Source organism: Mauremys reevesii, linkage group 9, assembly GCF_016161935.1.
Source record: "Mauremys reevesii isolate NIE-2019 linkage group 9, ASM1616193v1, whole genome shotgun sequence".
NCBI lineage: Eukaryota > Metazoa > Chordata > Testudines > Geoemydidae > Mauremys > Mauremys reevesii.
In genome coordinates, this window is record NC_052631.1 from 8,409,155 (window position 1) to 8,427,715 (window position 18,561).

The window sequence follows — 18,561 nt, forward strand, 5'->3', positions numbered from 1 at the left end:
GGACTGCTACTCTCTCTGGTTTTTTGGCTATGGGTCTTGCATTGCTGTTACTTTCTCCTCTTCTAGCTAAGTGGGAGGAAATACTATTTTCTCGCACCTGCAACCACTGTCTTCTTGAAGAGGAAGTACAGCGTAGTTGCATGAGAACAGGTCTGGGAGCCAGAAACTCAAGTTCTATATTACTGAGTCTGCCAATGAAAAGCCACTCAACCACTCTGCCTTAGTTTCCCATCTATGAAGCGAGGATAACAGTGACCTACCTCACACAGGGGGTTATGAGAATTAGCTAATATTTTTTGACACTTTGAAGAGGTAAACATAAGCATCGCTAACCTGGTCATTTAGCCAGTTCTGACCATCCAGTGTAGCCAGATCATCCATATCTAGCATGTGCTTATTATAGAAGACCCGGAAATTGCAAGTGGAAGATTTTGGATGCCTTGTCCGATACTTCATGATTTCCCTACTGATAAAAGGCTTTCTGAAACAGAATTGAAAAGGTAGAGACATGGATAAAGATATTCCAGGTCATACCAAATGGAGCTGTTCCAGCAGGTGTCAGTTTCAATCTGAAATGCAAATTAGTGTGTCAAATAACTTTTCCTTTACAAGTACTAGAATATATTACAGCTACAAACCTATGGGAGAAATCTTCATTAAAGACTTCCTTTAATCTTGCCATGACATCTTTTTCACAGAGTGGAACTAAACTGCCATATTTCTTCATCACTTCATCTAGGAATCCTTTGAATACATCAGATAAATGAAAAAGCAAACATGTAAAAAGTTGAGTTCTCTAGTCCAACAAAACCAGATATTATAAATATTTAACAGCACAGTGTCCCACCCACCCGGTGGCAAATTCCTGCATGCAGTTAATATAATACAAGAGTTAAAAAGCTCACAGAGGCACCATTAAAGAGGGGGGAAGTGACCCCAGAACTGAAAGATCACTTAAAAGTCATCTACATAAAAATGTTAAACACTTTGAGCCCAATTTTCGTCATTTATGCAGAATTTATACCCAGATATCCCACTGGAGTTACTCACAATTTATACCTGTGTAAGCAAGAAAAGAACCAGTCCTTTTGCCTATTTCTATTAACATTTTACATACATGTTATTCAAACATTGTAAATTCAGGGTGCCATCAGTTCCTGCAAGAATTAAAGCATTCACTAAAACTAAATTTCTAGCCCTTGGGTTCTGAAGATAGCCTCCCACATGCAAAAAGAGTCAATGCAGTACTGTCTGCTGACAGCTACCATGCCTCCGCTGCTGCTCACTGTTCTCTTGAACTGTAGTACAGTAAAAACATCTCAGAGGCTGATCAATTTCTACTAACTATTCAGCAGAGAAACTCAAGAATCAAGTCAATTTCACCCTGCTGTTGCTTGGGAAAGCTCTAAGCAGCAGTGACAACAGCAATTGGAGATATTCACTGGAAAAGACCAAAAGATTGAGTCTAGCGGGAAAGTCTAGCACACAGATGTTTTCTGGCGGCTAAGAGAAACAGGAGTAGAATGGTGGAGATGTCACCCCATTCCAGCATCAAGAAGCAGGGTAAGTAGGAGGGAAGAATCATGGAAGAGAAGACTGGAGTAACAGATCGCTGAACAATGTTGACAGTTCAGGAGGAAGAGACACCAAATTCTGCAGCTCCCTTCCAGCTGCCAGAGGGCTTTTTGGAATCAAGGGGAAAACTTCCAAACATATTGGACGCCTGCTAACCAGACGCTTATAAAAAAGATGGAGCCCCAGAACAGGGACCAGGGACATCACCCCAGTAGGAATTCCAGCATCTTTCCCTTTCCCAGGAGATGGGGGAGGGGACAGATAGCTCGCTTCTCACCTGGACATGGGACCATTGCACTGGGGCTTCGCTATTTTGCATTGGCCTTTTGGCCAGTCCTCCGATGGGGCGGGGCAGGGCAAGGCAGGAAAAAGAGAGACTGGTTGGATAAGTTGTTAGAAAATAAAATCATGTTATTTTGAGAGATTCTGGGGGAGAAACAGAAGAGAGAAAAATATAGGAGAAGAGATTGAAAACACAATGAAAAGGAAGATACTGGGAGAGAGAAAACCAAAGAGGAAAACAGACTGAAAATAATGTAGAAAGACATATACCATAATGTATTACTGGGGAAAGGTGAAGTGAAGCCAAGAAAGGAAAGAAATTATATTAAACCAAAGTAAGAAGAAACATGAACCACACTAAAAAAAAAAGTATTGAAGTTCATTGCGGACTGTCCTTAATCGTAACTTTGTCAAACACTAACAGCACAGCTTGTATTCCTTTAAGTTGTAAAGGGTTGTGATAACAAAAGTGTTTTTCACCCTGACTAGGAAATACTGTCTTCAGGTTAGATGGTGTTTGAGAAATTATTAAGCCTTATGCTACATATATGTTCTTATGCTTCAGAGAAAGGACTGAGGAGTCCTTAGGTCTGTTCCTCGGTCTGGCCGACTTCTGATCTCACTTATGCCGGTGTAAAGCGAGGGTAACTCAAAGGGGAAAACAATCCCAAGTTCAAAACTGGCACAAAGTTGCAATCTCTCTGTGCCAGCTTCCTCATCTGTAAACAAAGATTCTATTGCACTGGGGTGGGGGGGGGAGGAAGTTCTTTAATGCTTGAAAAGAACGTTGAGGCCCTCAGATAGGCAGCACTACAGACGCGCCAAACGTTACTTTTTGCAACCCCTTTGCACAATAGGGCAAGATTTAGATTAATCTAAAATCCTGGAGAGAGATTAAAAGGACAAACAAAACCACAACTATCAAAGCGGTTGAGACCCCATCTCTATCTTCCCTCAGTCTGACCTACCATCACATCGATCTCAGGCCCTCGTGTGATATTCCAAGGCTCAAAGAGAACAAATGTGCACTTATTACACCTTCCATCTGAGGCCCTAAGGTTTCTACAAACGCTGTTAGTCTAGCTAGGAATGACTGTCTGGAGCCACACGGATTGGCTAACTGGGCCTTTTCTGATGTCACATGTACCAACACAGCTAGGATCTCTTTATTGGAAAACAAAAATCCCTTCACCCATTCTCTTAAATGGATCGGGGAGAACGCTATTGAGGGGGAGACAACATAAGGGACCTGGAGACCTAAAAAGCAGCCTGATGGACCCTCCTATCAAAATACCGTCTCTGCAGCACTTCGCGGTCCCTGCAGGCACTTGTAACCCACTGAATATCCAAACTCAATTGGGAATTCCATATGCCAAAATTTGTGTTTCGCCACTGACTACCAGCGGAGCAGGATTTGGTCCCCAGTTGTAGTAAGAGGAGGCCCTGGGATATAAACCTTGGTATCAGAGGCCCGGTATGAGGCCTAAGGCCTGAACTAAAGTAATGGTCAAGACTTTGCTAACATAAAGCAAAGTTAAGCTGTGAGCCAGAGGTAGGCCCTGCTCACAGAAGCTGGCAAGTAAAGAGCTGATGCTGCAAGAAGATACGTACCTAAAAGGTACTGAACATTCATATACTTGCATATTCCACACAGATAACAAGGAACAGGCTGGCCCATCCCAATGACAGGGCGAAAAGGGTAATATGATGGATAGAGTTGTTTTGATTGAACCAACATGTACAAGGTGAGAGGCGGCACCTTACTACGTAGAGGGTTGTACCTTGCTACGTAGAGGGGTTGCACCTCATACGTCAGGAGTGATGTGTAACTTGTTTGTACCTGTGTATAAGAATGCATCCCTGGGGCGGTGTCTTTGTCCGGCCGAGGGGGCAGTGGAAAGTCCGGCCACTGACTGAGACGGGTCCATTGCCAAGAGGCACTTTCTCGTAGTTTGCCCTGAGTTAGGCTAAGAAACCTACAGGGAACTGCCATTGTGTCCAAGATCGCAATAAGCCTAGTCGACGTGACTTTGCATCTTACTAGACTCTGTGGTTATTGGGGGTTCTCTTCGGGTCTGCTGTGTCGGCTAACTGCGCAGAGCTGGGACAGCACACAGAGGGAACACACGCACGCAGCCGAGTGATACCAACATTGAACAGAGCAGAGCACCACACCAGTAGTACTCTGACACAACCAGTTAATAACAAAGCATGTTCAAAGTGGATACTGGGTCATAAACTGCTTATGAAAGCACAGCTGGGTTTCTGGGAATGGAAAGAGGAGTCCAAAGAGCCCAGAAACTCTTGAGAAAAGAAAGAAAGAAAAAGAGGAAGTGAAAGCCTGCTTTTTGTTTTCCTCTTTTACGAGATTTCATATGCCACTCCCCACTCCCCAAAAGAAAATTAAATATGAATGAACCAGAGTATTAGCAATCAATATTGCCAAGGTGTAAATCAGTAACTTAATGGTGTACTTCCTACTTGGCAGAAGGCATTCACCTTCTATCTTTGTGCCTCACAACATACCTGAATACCACCCCCAATAGGGTGCTAATTCACATCCAGCTGGTGCTTACTGCTGTAGTGAATTAAGCTTCAAAATATCCCTGAGAGGTATAATTATACTAATTTTTTCTAAAGTAGAAACTGAGGCCCACTGTTTAAGTGACATGCCCAGGGCCATTTAGCAGTGCCAAAATAAGTGAACACAAGCCAGATCACCTGATTTTGCCTGTGCTTTAGCCACAAAGCCTCCTCCCCCATCTACAACATCAAGGGTGGAATTTAGTTGAGCCCTATTTAGATACTTTGGCCATGTATACACCACAGGAATTATAGTGGGATAGCTACGGTGATGCAGCTATGTCAATTCAGCCCCATAGTGCAGACAGCCTACAGCAATGGATAGAATTTTTCCATTGCTGTAAACACCGCTTCTCCAAGCAGCAGCAGGTAGATCAACAAAAGCATTCGTCCGTCAACCTGTGTCTACACCAGGGGTTAGGTCAGGATAGCTACAACACTCAAGGGTACGGATTTCACACATCGGAGTTCTGCAGCTATGTTGGCCTAAATTTTCAGTATAGACCAGGCCTTAATTTTGCTTCCGAGTGAACTGAAATGTTATTAGCCAGCTGACACACCCAAGTTCAGGGTTCTCAATTTCTCTGCATGGTCTGAAGGAGAGAGAAGCTGGATGCCGGTCTTTTCCTCATTTCCCTCTGGCTTGCTTTCCACAGAGAACTGAAAGTAGAGGAACAATGAATATATATTCACTGTGTATGAGCAAATCACTGTCTCAATAGGGTTTAAAGGAATATTTGTTCAATGCTAGACCATATTTTGCATCCAGCTTCTCTCCCCTTCACACCATGTTTTGGAGGATTGACCATAAAAAGCTTCCCAATAGTTTCTCCAGACAGGGAAAGTGGAGAATTGGGGCAAAATCTGAGTCTGTCAAATTTAGTTGCAATCCTTTAACACTCCTTGTCAAAGGGAACATATAACAGGCTGTATAATCTACTGAAAATAGGCTGTTCTAATGAAAACCAACTGACCCACAGTTATCGGAGTGTTGCTGGACTCTGTACCAGTATCTGAATGGTACAGTACAAAAGGGAGTGATAATTCTTACTACATTGTTTTATATATAGATAGATACACACACACACACACACATCTATCCTGACATCAGATAAGGTTGTATATACAATACACTTCAAACACAAGTATTTGTACCATGCTCCACATTAAAAGAAACTCCATCAGGCAAGGTTGGTTCATCCTGTATTATGAATGTAATTATGAATATGAGTGTTCCTTTTTTTTTTTTTTTTGGAAGTTTCAACTACAACCAATTTTGTTTGGATTTAGACTTTTCCCTATTCAAACATTTAGGGTATGAAAACCCAAAAGTGAAATTGACTGGTTTAGTCTCCTGTTTAAAGCTAAATGAAGCCGAGAAATTACACAGGCAGTAAGCCTAGGGAAAAGCAAATTAGATCACTATCTAAATTGCCAATAATATGTGAGATTACCTGATTTTTTTTTTAAAAGGCATTTTAACCCTATACTGTCCCTTTATAACCTCAAGGTAAAAACATTTTCTAAATTTAAAATGCTGATCCATATTTTTCACAAGCAGCCCAATTCGATTGTATTCTCTAAAGCAAAGTAGAAGGATGTACCATTCAACAATTTTTGAAAAATAAAAGCCGTGTGTCAATTAAGCATTATACCCATACTTCAGAAGGTACCATTCTAAAGCTAGCATAAGTGAGCCTGCCAGGTGAGGAAAGTTCTGCCCCATTTCCTTAAAACAACCCTCCTCATCACAGCTTCTCATCTCAGTTGGAGTATTAAGCTACACACTTTTTGAAATTCATAGTGTGTTACCATTTTAATAAAGGAATTAAAGTGGTAAGGAAACTTCAAATATTCCCAACTTCATATGCTATGCTCAGCTATTCTCAAGAATGATTAGCTTTATAACGTGTAAAGAGTATACCACAAATCCATGTTGATAACTGCTCATCAGCCACACGAGAAACTTTCTGACTGTTCCTTCTGCCTCCCTTTCGAGCTCCTGATTTTAGTCCTGTGCTTTCTGGCAAAGGCTCCTCTAGGGGGCTTTTACAGTAAGGGTGATCTAGTAACTTTGCACTAAAAATGTCCAGATTTATGGAGCCTTCGACTTCCATCTGGGAAGAGCTGTCTTCATTTTGTGCCAGCTCCACCAAAAAAGGTCCATTTGCAAGGTTATTGTTCATATTTGAATCCCCCTTGCAGGATTCTAACAATATCATTTCATCAACGCACATAACCTGATTAGATTCTGCATCTTCTTGACCTGAAATTGCAATTTCTCTCTCTGTTACTGAGAGGAAAAGATCCTCATGGCAACTGTCCACTACAGGAGCCTCGTTTGTTTCCGTCCTGTGCAAGGGCTCTGTACCCAAAGGAGCTGTTTTGTGCAGCTCTGGTTGGCAGATTTTAACACTGCCGTCTCTGGATGCAGGTTCCTCAGAATGTAGCTCATCATGTTGTAATGCATCGTGGGTAAGGCAGATGTCGGATGCAGGTGTCTTATTCTCCTCAGCTACAGGTCCTGGTGTATTATTGTTCATATCTGATGAGCTACACAGGTTCCAAAAGGAGTTATTTTTAGATTTCCAGCAGGAAAACCAGTTACAAAATCCACCTTCAAAATCTCCTTGAAGATTCTCTTGACAGTCCCTCGTAACTTTCTCCACCCAGCTTGGCTTGATTTTACTTGATTTGCACGTTTTGCCTCTTGCTCTAAGTTTTGGGGATTTTATGATTCTATCCCGAAACCTAATCATAGAAAGTTTCTTATGCATCATAAATGCAGGGATCTTTTTTACAGTGTACTGGTTAAATCTGGACCTCTTTCTAGTAGTCAAGGGGCCACAAGTTCCATTCTGCTCTAGCCCTCTGCAACAGCACCTTCTTTTACTATTGTTTAAGACTACTAAGACTGCATTGCCTTCATCCTTATTGCGTTCCTCTCCACTGGGTGTGAAATCATTCTTCTTTACAGGTAAGATAGCGTCGCACAGCCCACCACAAAAGGCACTGTGGTCATTACCATGCATGCAGCCAAGGTTAGTGTCTGCTTGTAATCCAGTGACTCTGTTCAAGAGATCTTCACCCTGAAAGGATTCATTGTCCAACTTCTCTATTGCCTCTGCACATGGGCTTCCAGTTTTGCCATCAGGAAAGGGCTTTTTTGCCCTTCTGGACGTTTTTCTAGACAAGGTGCTGTGTTCAGCAGTTGGTTTTTTATTTTTTTTTGCATTTAGAAGCACTTCAGGAACCCACTCACTCTGGAGTCTGAGTGCCTTTCTTCTGCACTGGAGAGATCGGGACGCTTTGTTCCGGTTTAGGCTCACAACTGATTGAGCACTTTGTCTTTTTCTCTTAGCTAGGAAAAAATGCTTCTTTTGTAAGCAGTATTTCCTGAGCCCCCAAAATCCAGTGGTCCATCTTCTAGAAAGGAACAGCAATCGACTTCTTTTCCAATTTAAATTTCTTCTATGTTCTTTCATTTTTCTGCTGCATTATGATCTCGAAGGGCAGCTGTAAGAATAAGGAACACAAGGTTACATTTCAGATAACTTTGAATTCAAAGCCATGAAAACACAATTCACATTCCTCTGGGAGTGTGTCTGTCGAAAATTCCAAGAACCTCCCAAACCCCCATGCTGCATTAGAAGTTCAAGCATAAAGGCTGCAATGGCTCTCTCACCAATGTGTTACATGTCTCCCTTCCCAGTTCTATTATTCAGCTGCTCCTCTTATTTAGATTAAAGAGCAGGTAACCTCTCACTCAGATCACTCTCTCCTAATCTTAATTTTGACCCAACTTGGGCTAGTGAATCTGTAAAGCATAGATAATATTTAACTTCCATCTTAGGAGTTTTAAACCACAGGCTTAAGTCTGAAAGTTAGCCACAAGCATGCCTCACTATCAGATTCCACCAGGGACACAATGAAGCCTGATTATTGCATAATAAACCTTAATTGGGGAGCCATCCTCTGGTGAGTCAGTTCAACAGAAACTCTTCCATTAAAAAGGAACTAAAATGTTTATATTCCAGGCAAGGAGATTTTTTTCTTCAAAATAAATGACGTTTCACTATAGCCAAGTCGACTGTAAAATGGTTCCTCTATATTTAAAGGGCAATGCTATAAGTTGTCATAACCAAAATTAACCCTTACGCTAACAAAATAGTGCCAGCTCAAGACACTGACTGAGCCTTCTAAACAAATCCCTTTCCCCATTGCAAAAACAGGGAGGATGTGCATTTAGGACAGGAGTTGGCAACCTCTGGCACGTGGCTCGCCAAGGTAAGCACCCTGGCGGGCCGGGTCAGTTTGTTTACGTGCCGCATCCACAGGTTCGGCCGATCGCGGCTCCCACTAGCCGCGGTTCGCCGCTCCAGGGCAATGGGGATGGTGGGAAGCCGCGGACAGCACATACCTCAGCCCACGCCGCTTCCCGCAGCCCCCATTGGCCTGGAGCGGTGAACCGTGGCCAGTGGGAGCCGCGATCGGCAGAACCTGCGGACGCAGCAGGTAAACAAACTGGCCTAGCCCACCCGGGTGCTTACCCTGGCGAGCCGCGTGCCAGAGGTTGCCAACCCCTGGTTTAGGATCACACAAGACTGTCAAATAATTCAAAAGTTAAGGGCCACATAATACTATCAATTCACCCACATTACATGCTCTCTGCTTAGGCATAGTTATCGGCCTAACTAGTAACGTCAAATATATGTACTGCCCAGAGAAGTAAAGGTTATTCCAAGAATCTTCTGGGGAGCAGAGTCCACCTTTGACAGACGTGAATGGGATATGCAGAAGGTGGTTCACATCACTGTTGCTATGTTTGGCAACAGTCATTTTTCTGCCAGGCTGGATTAAAAGAATACCAGAATATTTGAACAAGCAACAGAGCAGGGCAGCACCAATGGAAAAAAATGGATGATTGCAAAGGTGTCACTCCAACTCTGTCTGCTTTATGCAATTTGTCCCAGGGCCTGCGGAGGACACAGTATGTTACAAGTGGGGCAGGGCTTCCTTTGCTAAACTTTTTAGGAGATGACACCAAGCATGCTCAGAAGTGATTTGTCACTCATTCATTTTGACTTGTTTTCCCCCACTTCACCAACTGAAAGATCTGCTTCTCAATAACGATGATTACTACAAAATTTGGAGTTTATCCACGGCAGCATGAGGTGCAACTGTGACACCAAAGGTTCTTCCACACGTTTAAAAACCAGAGAGAGTGGTGTCTAAACTGAGATCAAGCACGGAGATGTCAGCCTTAAAGGAGAATTTCAGTTATGAACATGTGGAAACAGACGTTGACAATGGGAGTCCTGACATAACCCTGGCTATAGAGTTCACAGTTGAAAAATCTATTAGAGTGAACAATCAGAACAATGGACAGGTTTTATTTTGTTAGGATAGGAATGCAAACAGAGGGTAAAGAATTTAAAGGTTAGTACTACTTTCTTAAAGCTACTCCCACTGTACCATGAAAGATCAGCTGCTGACTTGCAGAGAGTTGTGAATCACGCAGTAATAGACTGGGACACACATTGGTAAAAACCAGCACAGATCACCAGCACAATGGTGAGCAAGTAGTCTATTTTTTGTCAGCCTTATTAATAAGGCAGTCATTACTGTTCTCCTAAATGGGATATAACAGCAACTCCTATAAGGGTGATTTCCTCACATTTCCTCTCCTGGCTTTCGCCTGTCGCTCTTTAGGCTAGTTCCTCTGTAAGAGTATATCTTACCTGCAGAGTTAGCCTGGGTGATCAGCACTCAGGTTAGCACAGCCCAGGTAGAGCATCCTTACTGCAAAGCTCTACTCATGTTACTGTGTCCACACTGGCGCTATAGTCATCAGTGAGAGGCACTAGGACTTCTAGAGGGTTACCCCATGGCTCTTTGCACTGCATCTCTATGAATTGTTTTGCAATGCACTGTGGACAACATGTGTGTGTGCTGGATGGCATCTCTGTTCGAGTATGTCGAAGTGCAGTAGAAATGTAGCAGATCACATGAAATGTGGGGTTCAAATGCTGAACCCATGTATACAAACTGGAAGATGACGTCCAGTACGGAAGAAAGGAGTAGGCAAAGGGCAAGAAAATACAGTCCCTGGGCAACTGCAAGAAGGCACTGGAGGATTATCAGAACTTCTGTTGATTAGCCTGCAGCCCATGTGGGTGGGTTACTAACCCCAGTTAAAGTGGAAATCAGGCTCAAGCCTATACCTCCAGGCTGGGCCAGACCAGCCAGCCCATGTTCAAATAGATAAAATATATCTTTTAAATTAAGTTTTATTTAAATATTTTCTTCGTTTTTAAAATAAATGTATTTAAAATTAAACTTGAAATTATGACTGCCTATATTAAGCCTAAACTTCTTATAAATGAATATTTTTTAAATTTAATTTAAATTATTTTAAAGCACTACAAGTTTGCTGCTGAAGTTTTAAAGAAAGACCACTTCTCTGGTAGAAGTCACTGGCTAAGCACCTGGAACTAGAGTTTACTGGAGCGCTACACCCACTTTTGACAGCAGTAGCCTCTTCTGCCAGTACAGAGAGAATATTTTCTTCTGTTATTCAATAAATTCAATTCAGTGATTAGTTCATTCAAAGTTAAGAAACCAAGGGGGAGCTGAAAAGACAGAAGGGCTTGTTTTCCCTCTTCTAAACTATGAATAAAAACAAGGTATGGGGGATGAGAAATACCAGTTTTGAAAACTTGAAGGACATGGTGAGCAGAAAAAATCAGTTTAATTCACTAATTACAGTTAGTATTCCTATGTTTAATAAATCAGTTTTAAATGCAAATCATGTTTTTGATAAACTTTATTTGAATAAAAACAATTTTCAAATGCTGTATTTGTGCATTTCATTGAATTCCAATTTCACTCCAAATGCAGCTTAACTTAAATCAAATAAAAAAATTAATCTAGTAAATAAACATGTCATTCGCCATTTCCTAAAATATCAAAAAAAAAAAGAGAAAATAGGAATATGAATACAAGTATGTTTACATTTATGTAAGCAATTATATAACTTGAACATATCCTCCTGGTTAACAAAAAAAACAAAGTTTAGTGTAAAAGGCTATAGTTAATTGCAAATGAACATGTTTTAATGATCAGAGGGGTAGCCGTGTTAGTCTGGTTCTGTAAAAGCAGCAAAGAGTCCTGTGGCACCTTATAGACAGACGTTTTGCAGCATGAGCTTTCGTGGGTGAATACTTGCATCCGACGAAGTGGGTATTCACCCACGAAAGCTCATACTGCAAAACGTCTGTTAGTCTATAAGGTGCCACATGTTTTAATGGTTACCAACTAATGATAATCAACCTTTCTTTTGGAAAGTAACTAAAAAGTACAAACGCAAGACAAGATTAAAATTGCTGATTTAAAAATCAGTCCATCTGCCCAGGTTTGAAGCACCACCAAATCCAGATCACAATATTGTCTGTGCGGATGGCAGCAACAATAGGGGATTGGCTAGCTGCAATGAAGCCATAGCCTCAGACTCCAGTTAGGGTATGTCTACACTACCACGGTAAGTCAACCTAAGTTACACAACTCCAGTTACGTGAATAACGTTGCTGGAATCGACACAGTTTAGGTCGACTTACTGCAGTGTCTACATTGTGCTGGGTCGACGGGAGACACTCTCCTGTTGACTTACCTTACTCTTCTCATTCGCGGCAACCGAAGAGCGATCTGTGGTTGATTTAGCACAGGGGTTCTCAAACTGGGGGTTGGGACCCTTTAGGGGGTCGCGAGGTTATTATATGGGGAGTCGCGAGCTGTCAGCCTCCACCCTAAACCCCGCTTTGCCTCCAGCACTTATAATGGTGTTAAATATATAAAAAGGTGTTTTAATTGATAAAGGGGGGGAGAGTTGCACTCAGAGGCTTGCCATGTGAAACGGGTCACCAGTTCAGAAGTTTGAGAACCACTGATTTAGCAGGTCTTCACTAGACCCGCTAAATCAAACCCTGGTGCATCGATTGCCAGAGCATCAATCCAGCAGTAGTGTAGCCACAGTCCAGTAGTGTAGACACAGCTCGAGGCTTCAGAGATCCTTTCTGGAAAACTGCAACAGGAGCTGACTGGGCCTTTCAAGTAGCAGCAGCAGCGCTCCTGAACCTTCTCAGGCAACAAAAACAGACTTAGCAAGCTGCACGGTAGTGATTCAACACAAAGCCAGCTAACACCTCCCTTCACTTCGCTCTGGTTCAATAGCTCCTAACTCACTGCCCTTTTTGTCGTCCTAGTTTCCCTTTAACTGCCATAGAACTTTCCAGACCCTTCCTTCAGATCCCTGTAACATCACTTACTGGCAATCTCAGACACTCGGATACCAAGATCAGCACAGCCTGAGCCATAAAAGTATCAGTCTAAACAACTTCATGAACATACCTTCCAATATCAGAGGGGTAGCCGTGTTAGTCTGGATCTGTAAAAGCAGCAAAGAGTTCTGTGGCATCTTATAGTCTAACAAATGTTTGTTAGTCTATAAGGTGACACAGAAGTCTTTGCCGCTTATACCTTTCAATGTTTTTTAAGCACAGCTCTCATGCACAATCCCATTTGGAATTATTGGTTCATCTCTAAACCTTGCAATTTTCTAATATGGTGTTTGACACTAGCCTTTCTCCACACTGATGCAACCTCACCAGCGGAAACACTAGCATTGTCAGGACTCTGGATTGCTGCTGGCTTTTTAACCTCCAGCAGGCCGAGACAACTGTGGCAAAAAATGCCTGCAGCTGCCACTGTCTTGTCCACACTAATCTCAATTAGTTATAGCAACAGAGGGAAATTTCTAGGGAAAACGACCTAGTGAAAATAAGACCGAACAGTAAAAAAAGACATGATGCTAACTTGAGTTGTTCTCAAAGCAGAAGTGTCACAAAGCTGAAATGAAATTTGCAATATTGTTGCAAAACTGTGTCACTAACTGTTGGACATTAGTCCCAATGTTCTTAAAAATGGGACATCAACTTAATACACGCCTGTACAAAAAAGCTGACTTACTATTGTTATAATACTTCATATTAGTACAAAGATTAACGATAATTTCCCTATATTTTAGTTCAGGCATTTGGCACACACAATGTATAGTCAATTTCTCATGCTCTGCTAGTCAGTTTCTTCTGTTTGCCTGAGTCATTCACACAATGGGGAGAGGAAAACATTTTTTAAAAAATACGAAAAAGTCTATCCGCAGATTTCAAGATGGTGTCCCTTTAAAAAAAAGCCTTCCAGGGAGTGGTTAAGTATTATTTTAACACTCTGAAAAGTTTCCTCTTTTCATCATTATTAGTAGAACTGAAAGCTGCAAAACAATATTCTATATGAAAACTTTTAATTGAAAAATACTAGAGTAGAGGTTTCCTACATTTAATTTTTTCAGTGCTGCAAGAACCACCACTGGTTTTGCGTGCTCTCTCAACTTAAAAAAATATTTGGGGTAAGGCAAATATTTGGGGCAATAGCTAAAAAATGCACTAATGACAGCAGAAAAACCGCACTGTGCAATATATTTCTCAAGAGAGTTGTACACGTGCCTTAAAAAAAAAAAGTACTCACTACTTTGCCACTACAAATAATAATGTTACATTAAAACAGTTGCATGAAATCAAAATTAAGATTTTGGGCTTAAAAATCAAAGAAACTTCTAAGATATAGCTGACACTACATCCTTAAATCCAATGCAATACATGGCATACACTGTCTAGGATCACTCACAGCCTGGTCACGTTTTCTTAGCTGCAGTAAGAAGGCACAGCAGGCTGATAGCACACAGTTTGCCTCACCTCTGAGAATACTCCCACTCTTTTGGGATGTTAAACTCTACTATATTTTATTTACATTTGCAAATCCTGATTAGTGTAAATGTGAGATAACTTACAGATTACATATGGTATAACGTTTGTTGCATCGGCACATGTGGACTCTTGTTTTAAGTACAAACTTGGTATCCAAAATTGTACCTTCAGAGCAATTCAATATTAACTAATTTTGAAACCAAGGTATTTGAGGTATACACGTTTATTGTGCAGAGGCATCATGCACCCCTATAAACGCAAAGAAATTTAATTTTATATAACGTTGGTATGAATAATTAGTCCTCGTACAATAAAATTATTCTGGCTGCCATCTTAAAATTACTGCCAGATTACTTAGGGCCGATTTTGCCTCACATGTGCATAGCTAGTACTTCCTCCAGTAAAATTAAATAGTTATATTCAAGTACAGAAACTCATTTTAACACCAAGGGCCAAATTCTGCACAGGTGCAACAATTTTTAACCCCAAAAGGTCCTTTTACTTTGTTAGTGAACATAGTGCATAAATATGCCATCCCAGCTATATTTTAGTCAACACATGACATTCATTGCTAGAGCAAAATTAACTAGCTATGTCACCATCCTCAGTGAAATGAAGTACTGGAAAACATACGGCACATTTGAATCCTTAACTGTGAATATTCTTCCTTTTTCTGTTCAGTTACAAGCTTGCGACACTGTAAAGATTTTGTGCATTTCTGGAAGTTATTAGAGAATTTTCACAACTAGCTTAATACGAACAGAAGACCACCCTATGAAAAGTTTCAAAAAAACATCTAAATGATTGAAATATGGAAACAGAAAAATTTAATTTATACACACAATGAAAACGGGGGATAATCGCATATCACTGCATAAGCAGCTACTGATGTTTAGCTCACATTTGATGTAATTCCGTTTGTACAGATTAAAATTTACAGTACTGGATACAGTATCTCTTCACTTCCTGTTCTAAACCTTTGTGCAGTGTTTTTGTGGACCACTGAACAATTGCCGAGTTTCACCGAGTAGTGAAGTAACCCTCCAGTGGTGAAGTAACACCTAGAGCGCATGCTTTGGGATGAAAGATACTATACACATGTAAGGTATTACAAACAGTGACTGGAAAAGTCCAATAGTACCAAGTTTGTATATCAACAAAAAATAAGCTGAAAATTATTGCCAATAAAGGGATGGTGTCAGGCACGTTTAGCCCAAAAATTAGGTTTTGTACAAATAAGGTCTTTAGTAGAAATGTTTTAATTCCATTTTTAAATTTTTAGACTTGAAACTTTTAGGTTGGTTTTATAATCACATGAAGCAAACTCTGAAACACCATCCCAGTCACTATATCAAACCAGGAACGTGCAACTGACAAAGCTATAGTGAAATTTGTCTATTTTCATTATCCAAGCAGAGTAAAGAGCAGAGGAACTAGAAATTTATATGCACAGTTTCTGCATTTATCATGGACTGAGGGGCCTCCCTGATGTTTTTGCAGAATTTAAGCTTTCATTAAAAAATTAAGAGCCTACTTTCAGAGCTGTTAAGCACCTACAGCTTCCATTGATTTCAAGTGAAGTTGCCTGTGCTTCACATCTTTTGAGAAAGTTTTCCTGTCTTCTGAAGCATGCAGAGAATGAAAGAGTAGCTCCGAAAGGTGCAAACTTCCTTACTTATGTCCATGGTTTTAACTCTCAAGACAGTTGAGAAATTAAATGCCATCAAAACCTATTGGGTGAGCTGGAAGTTTCAGCAACAACAATGTGATTGTAAGACCATCCATTTGAAGATGCTCAGTTGGAACAGGTGTCCACGTATCCATGTATTTGTGTTTTTATCTCTCCGGCACACAGGACTCTCTGTTCAGCTTCCCTCTGCCTTGCAACTCAGGTCCCCAGTGACCGTGCTGAGCACCAGTGCCATGCACCAGCTGTCAGCCTCTGAACTGTTTCATGTGCTGGCATAACCCCATAGGGCAGAAGGGCTCTTCCATTGCTATAGGAACACCACCTCCCCAGGCAACAGTAGCTGGTTAAAGGAAGCATACTTCCATTGACCTAGCCAGGTCTACACTGGGAGTTAGATCAGCATAGCTACAATGCTCCGGGGGTCTGGATTTTTCGAACTCCTGAACACTATACCTATGTTGATCTGAAAGTATAGCCCAGGCCTTAGGAACTGGTGGTCTTAGGCAGCTGAATCTTTAGTTTATTGAGGGAGAAGCAATGCTGGAAATCTCTTCAAGAGAAGATCGGAAGGCCAGGAAGGGGGTTCGACAGCACAGTATGGCTGAGCACTTCCTACAAAGAAAAATGATTCCAAAGTCCTCCTCTGCTTCTGAAGTTACCAAATCATCCCAAGCCCTATATCAATTTCCAGCCACCAAAATTCTTCTTTCTTCTGCACATCTAAAAATCCTCACACTCCAAGAAAGCGCTCGCTTGACCCTACATATCCAAGACTTTACTTGGCCTGTCATCTGAGATGGGTATGTCCTCATGGTGACCAGCCCCTCTCGCTGACACAGCTACAATCAATTTTTAGTGCACCAGCTCGAAGTGAGCACATTTCCTTAGTGAGTGAGAAACTGGAACAGGGAGAAGGACCCTGCTGTCAGCTGCAAACAACTAGACTCCTCTAGTAAAGTTTGCAAGGTTGCTCTGATTGGTCCAGGAGCACCTGTTCACTTTGATACCTTACATGTGAGTGACTCCTTGCATTTTACACTGACATGGGATAGCAAAGAAAGGAATAAGCCAAAATAGAGATGCAAACTAAACAAAATATCTTGATCCAGGCAAGGCTTCAGTGTTTTTTGGCAAAATTCCCCAATGAAATCATATTGCTTTTTTGGGAAGTGTATACCAATGTCTCTGAAATTTCCCTGCATGTTTTCCATGATCCTGACAAATACAGCAAAAGCGCAAACGCCATAAATAGTTAGAAATCTTTAAAGCTCTTTCAGTTATAATAATTTAAATCACTGGTAACCTAAACATCATAAAGACAATGTAGATTTTAAATGTGAATTTTAACCAATAAAGATCCTTTTAATCTGTGCGCTCAGACTAGTCAGATTTTCCTTGGAAACCAGGAGAGAGAATGCATGTCACAGAAAGTGTTTAAAGAAAACATAGAAACTGAGACACGGGGAATAACTCTGGGCCCCACAAAAACTCAACCCCTTCTCTGGGGAGCTGGCAAGCAGCTCTGTCCCTGTCCTGGGGGGTCCTGCCCTCCAGCACACAGCAAAACCAGGGCCTCAGCTTCCCTCTAGTCCCTCCCAGCAACTGGTTACCAGCCTCACACCCCAAATGGGGGCGGGGGCCACTCTGCCCATACCCAGCCGGCCCCGGGCCCCGACCAAGCAGACCCCCCCCAGCCCCAACCGGGCCCCCACGCGCTGGCCCCATCCCGCCCCCACCCTCCGGGCCCCCCACGCGCTGGCCCCCCCCCGCCGGGCCCCCCTTCCGCTCCTCAAGCTCTGCCCCCCCCGGCCCCAAACCCGCCCCCCCCCGGCGCCAGGCGCGCGGGAGCCGAGCCCCGGCTCCTACCTCTGTCCCTCGTTGTCGTCCGGCGCATCCCGGCCGCAGCCAAGCGCCCCCGGCTCCGCCTCCCGCCGCCGCCGGCACCCCCGGCTGGCGCAGCGCCTCCCGCCAGTCACTGAGCGGCGCCTCACGTGGGCAAGTCCCTGCGCACTGCGCCGGCGCACACTGAGCCCCTCACTCTCCCGCGACAGGCCGCGAAGGGCGGGAGGGAGAAGCGCTGAGAGAGCCGTTCAGCTAGTGCGCATGTGCTCGAAGGAGCCTGGTCCTCAGCGCGCCTGCGTCACGTACGCTAACGTGCTCTCTCCCCTCCGCCCCCCGCAACAGGAGAGCCAGGACACAGCAACACGCTTTTCCCACCATCGAGGCCCTGGCTGTCGATTTAAAGGGACAGTCACCGTTAAATCCATCTCTGTTTGCAAGGACCTGTGTGTGTCCTTTCCACCCTCCATGCCCCTGAGGTCATTGCCCGTATTAAAGCTCCAGGATCTCTACACACCTCCCCGCCTTTCCTTCGCCACACACCTGGCAAACCCACCCCACCCCACTCATCTCCCAGAGACCACCCTGATTCCCGCACCTCTGCTTGCCGGACATTCATTGCAAAGCCCCCCAGCAGCAGCTTTCTGCACCCTTCTCTGCCCCCACCATCCATCCTGCGCCGGGTGCTTCTATTGCCCCTCCAGTAGATTTGGTTACAGGGTGGCTATTTTAGAGGCGAGCGTCTGTGAGCGTTTCTAATAATCCCTGGCCACT

General features: G+C 42.8%; 1 protein-coding gene across 2 annotated transcripts in view; it reads right to left on the reverse strand.

The window, feature by feature from the left end:
- Positions 1-18,111, reverse strand: part of SENP5 (SUMO specific peptidase 5) — a 28,055-nt gene extending 9,944 nt beyond the window's left edge. For both annotated transcript variants that reach the window (XM_039488963.1, XM_039488962.1), the window contains exons 1-4: positions 17,815-18,111; positions 6,365-7,956; positions 639-744; positions 334-481 (exon numbers count right to left, since the gene is read on the reverse strand). In XM_039488963.1, the coding sequence (XP_039344897.1) occupies positions 334-481; positions 639-744; positions 6,365-7,925 (1,815 nt within the window). In that variant the 5' untranslated portion in view covers positions 7,926-7,956; positions 17,815-18,111. The remainder of the gene's footprint in view (positions 1-333; positions 482-638; positions 745-6,364; positions 7,957-17,814) is intronic.
- Between the last annotated feature and the right edge of the window lie 450 nt (positions 18,112-18,561).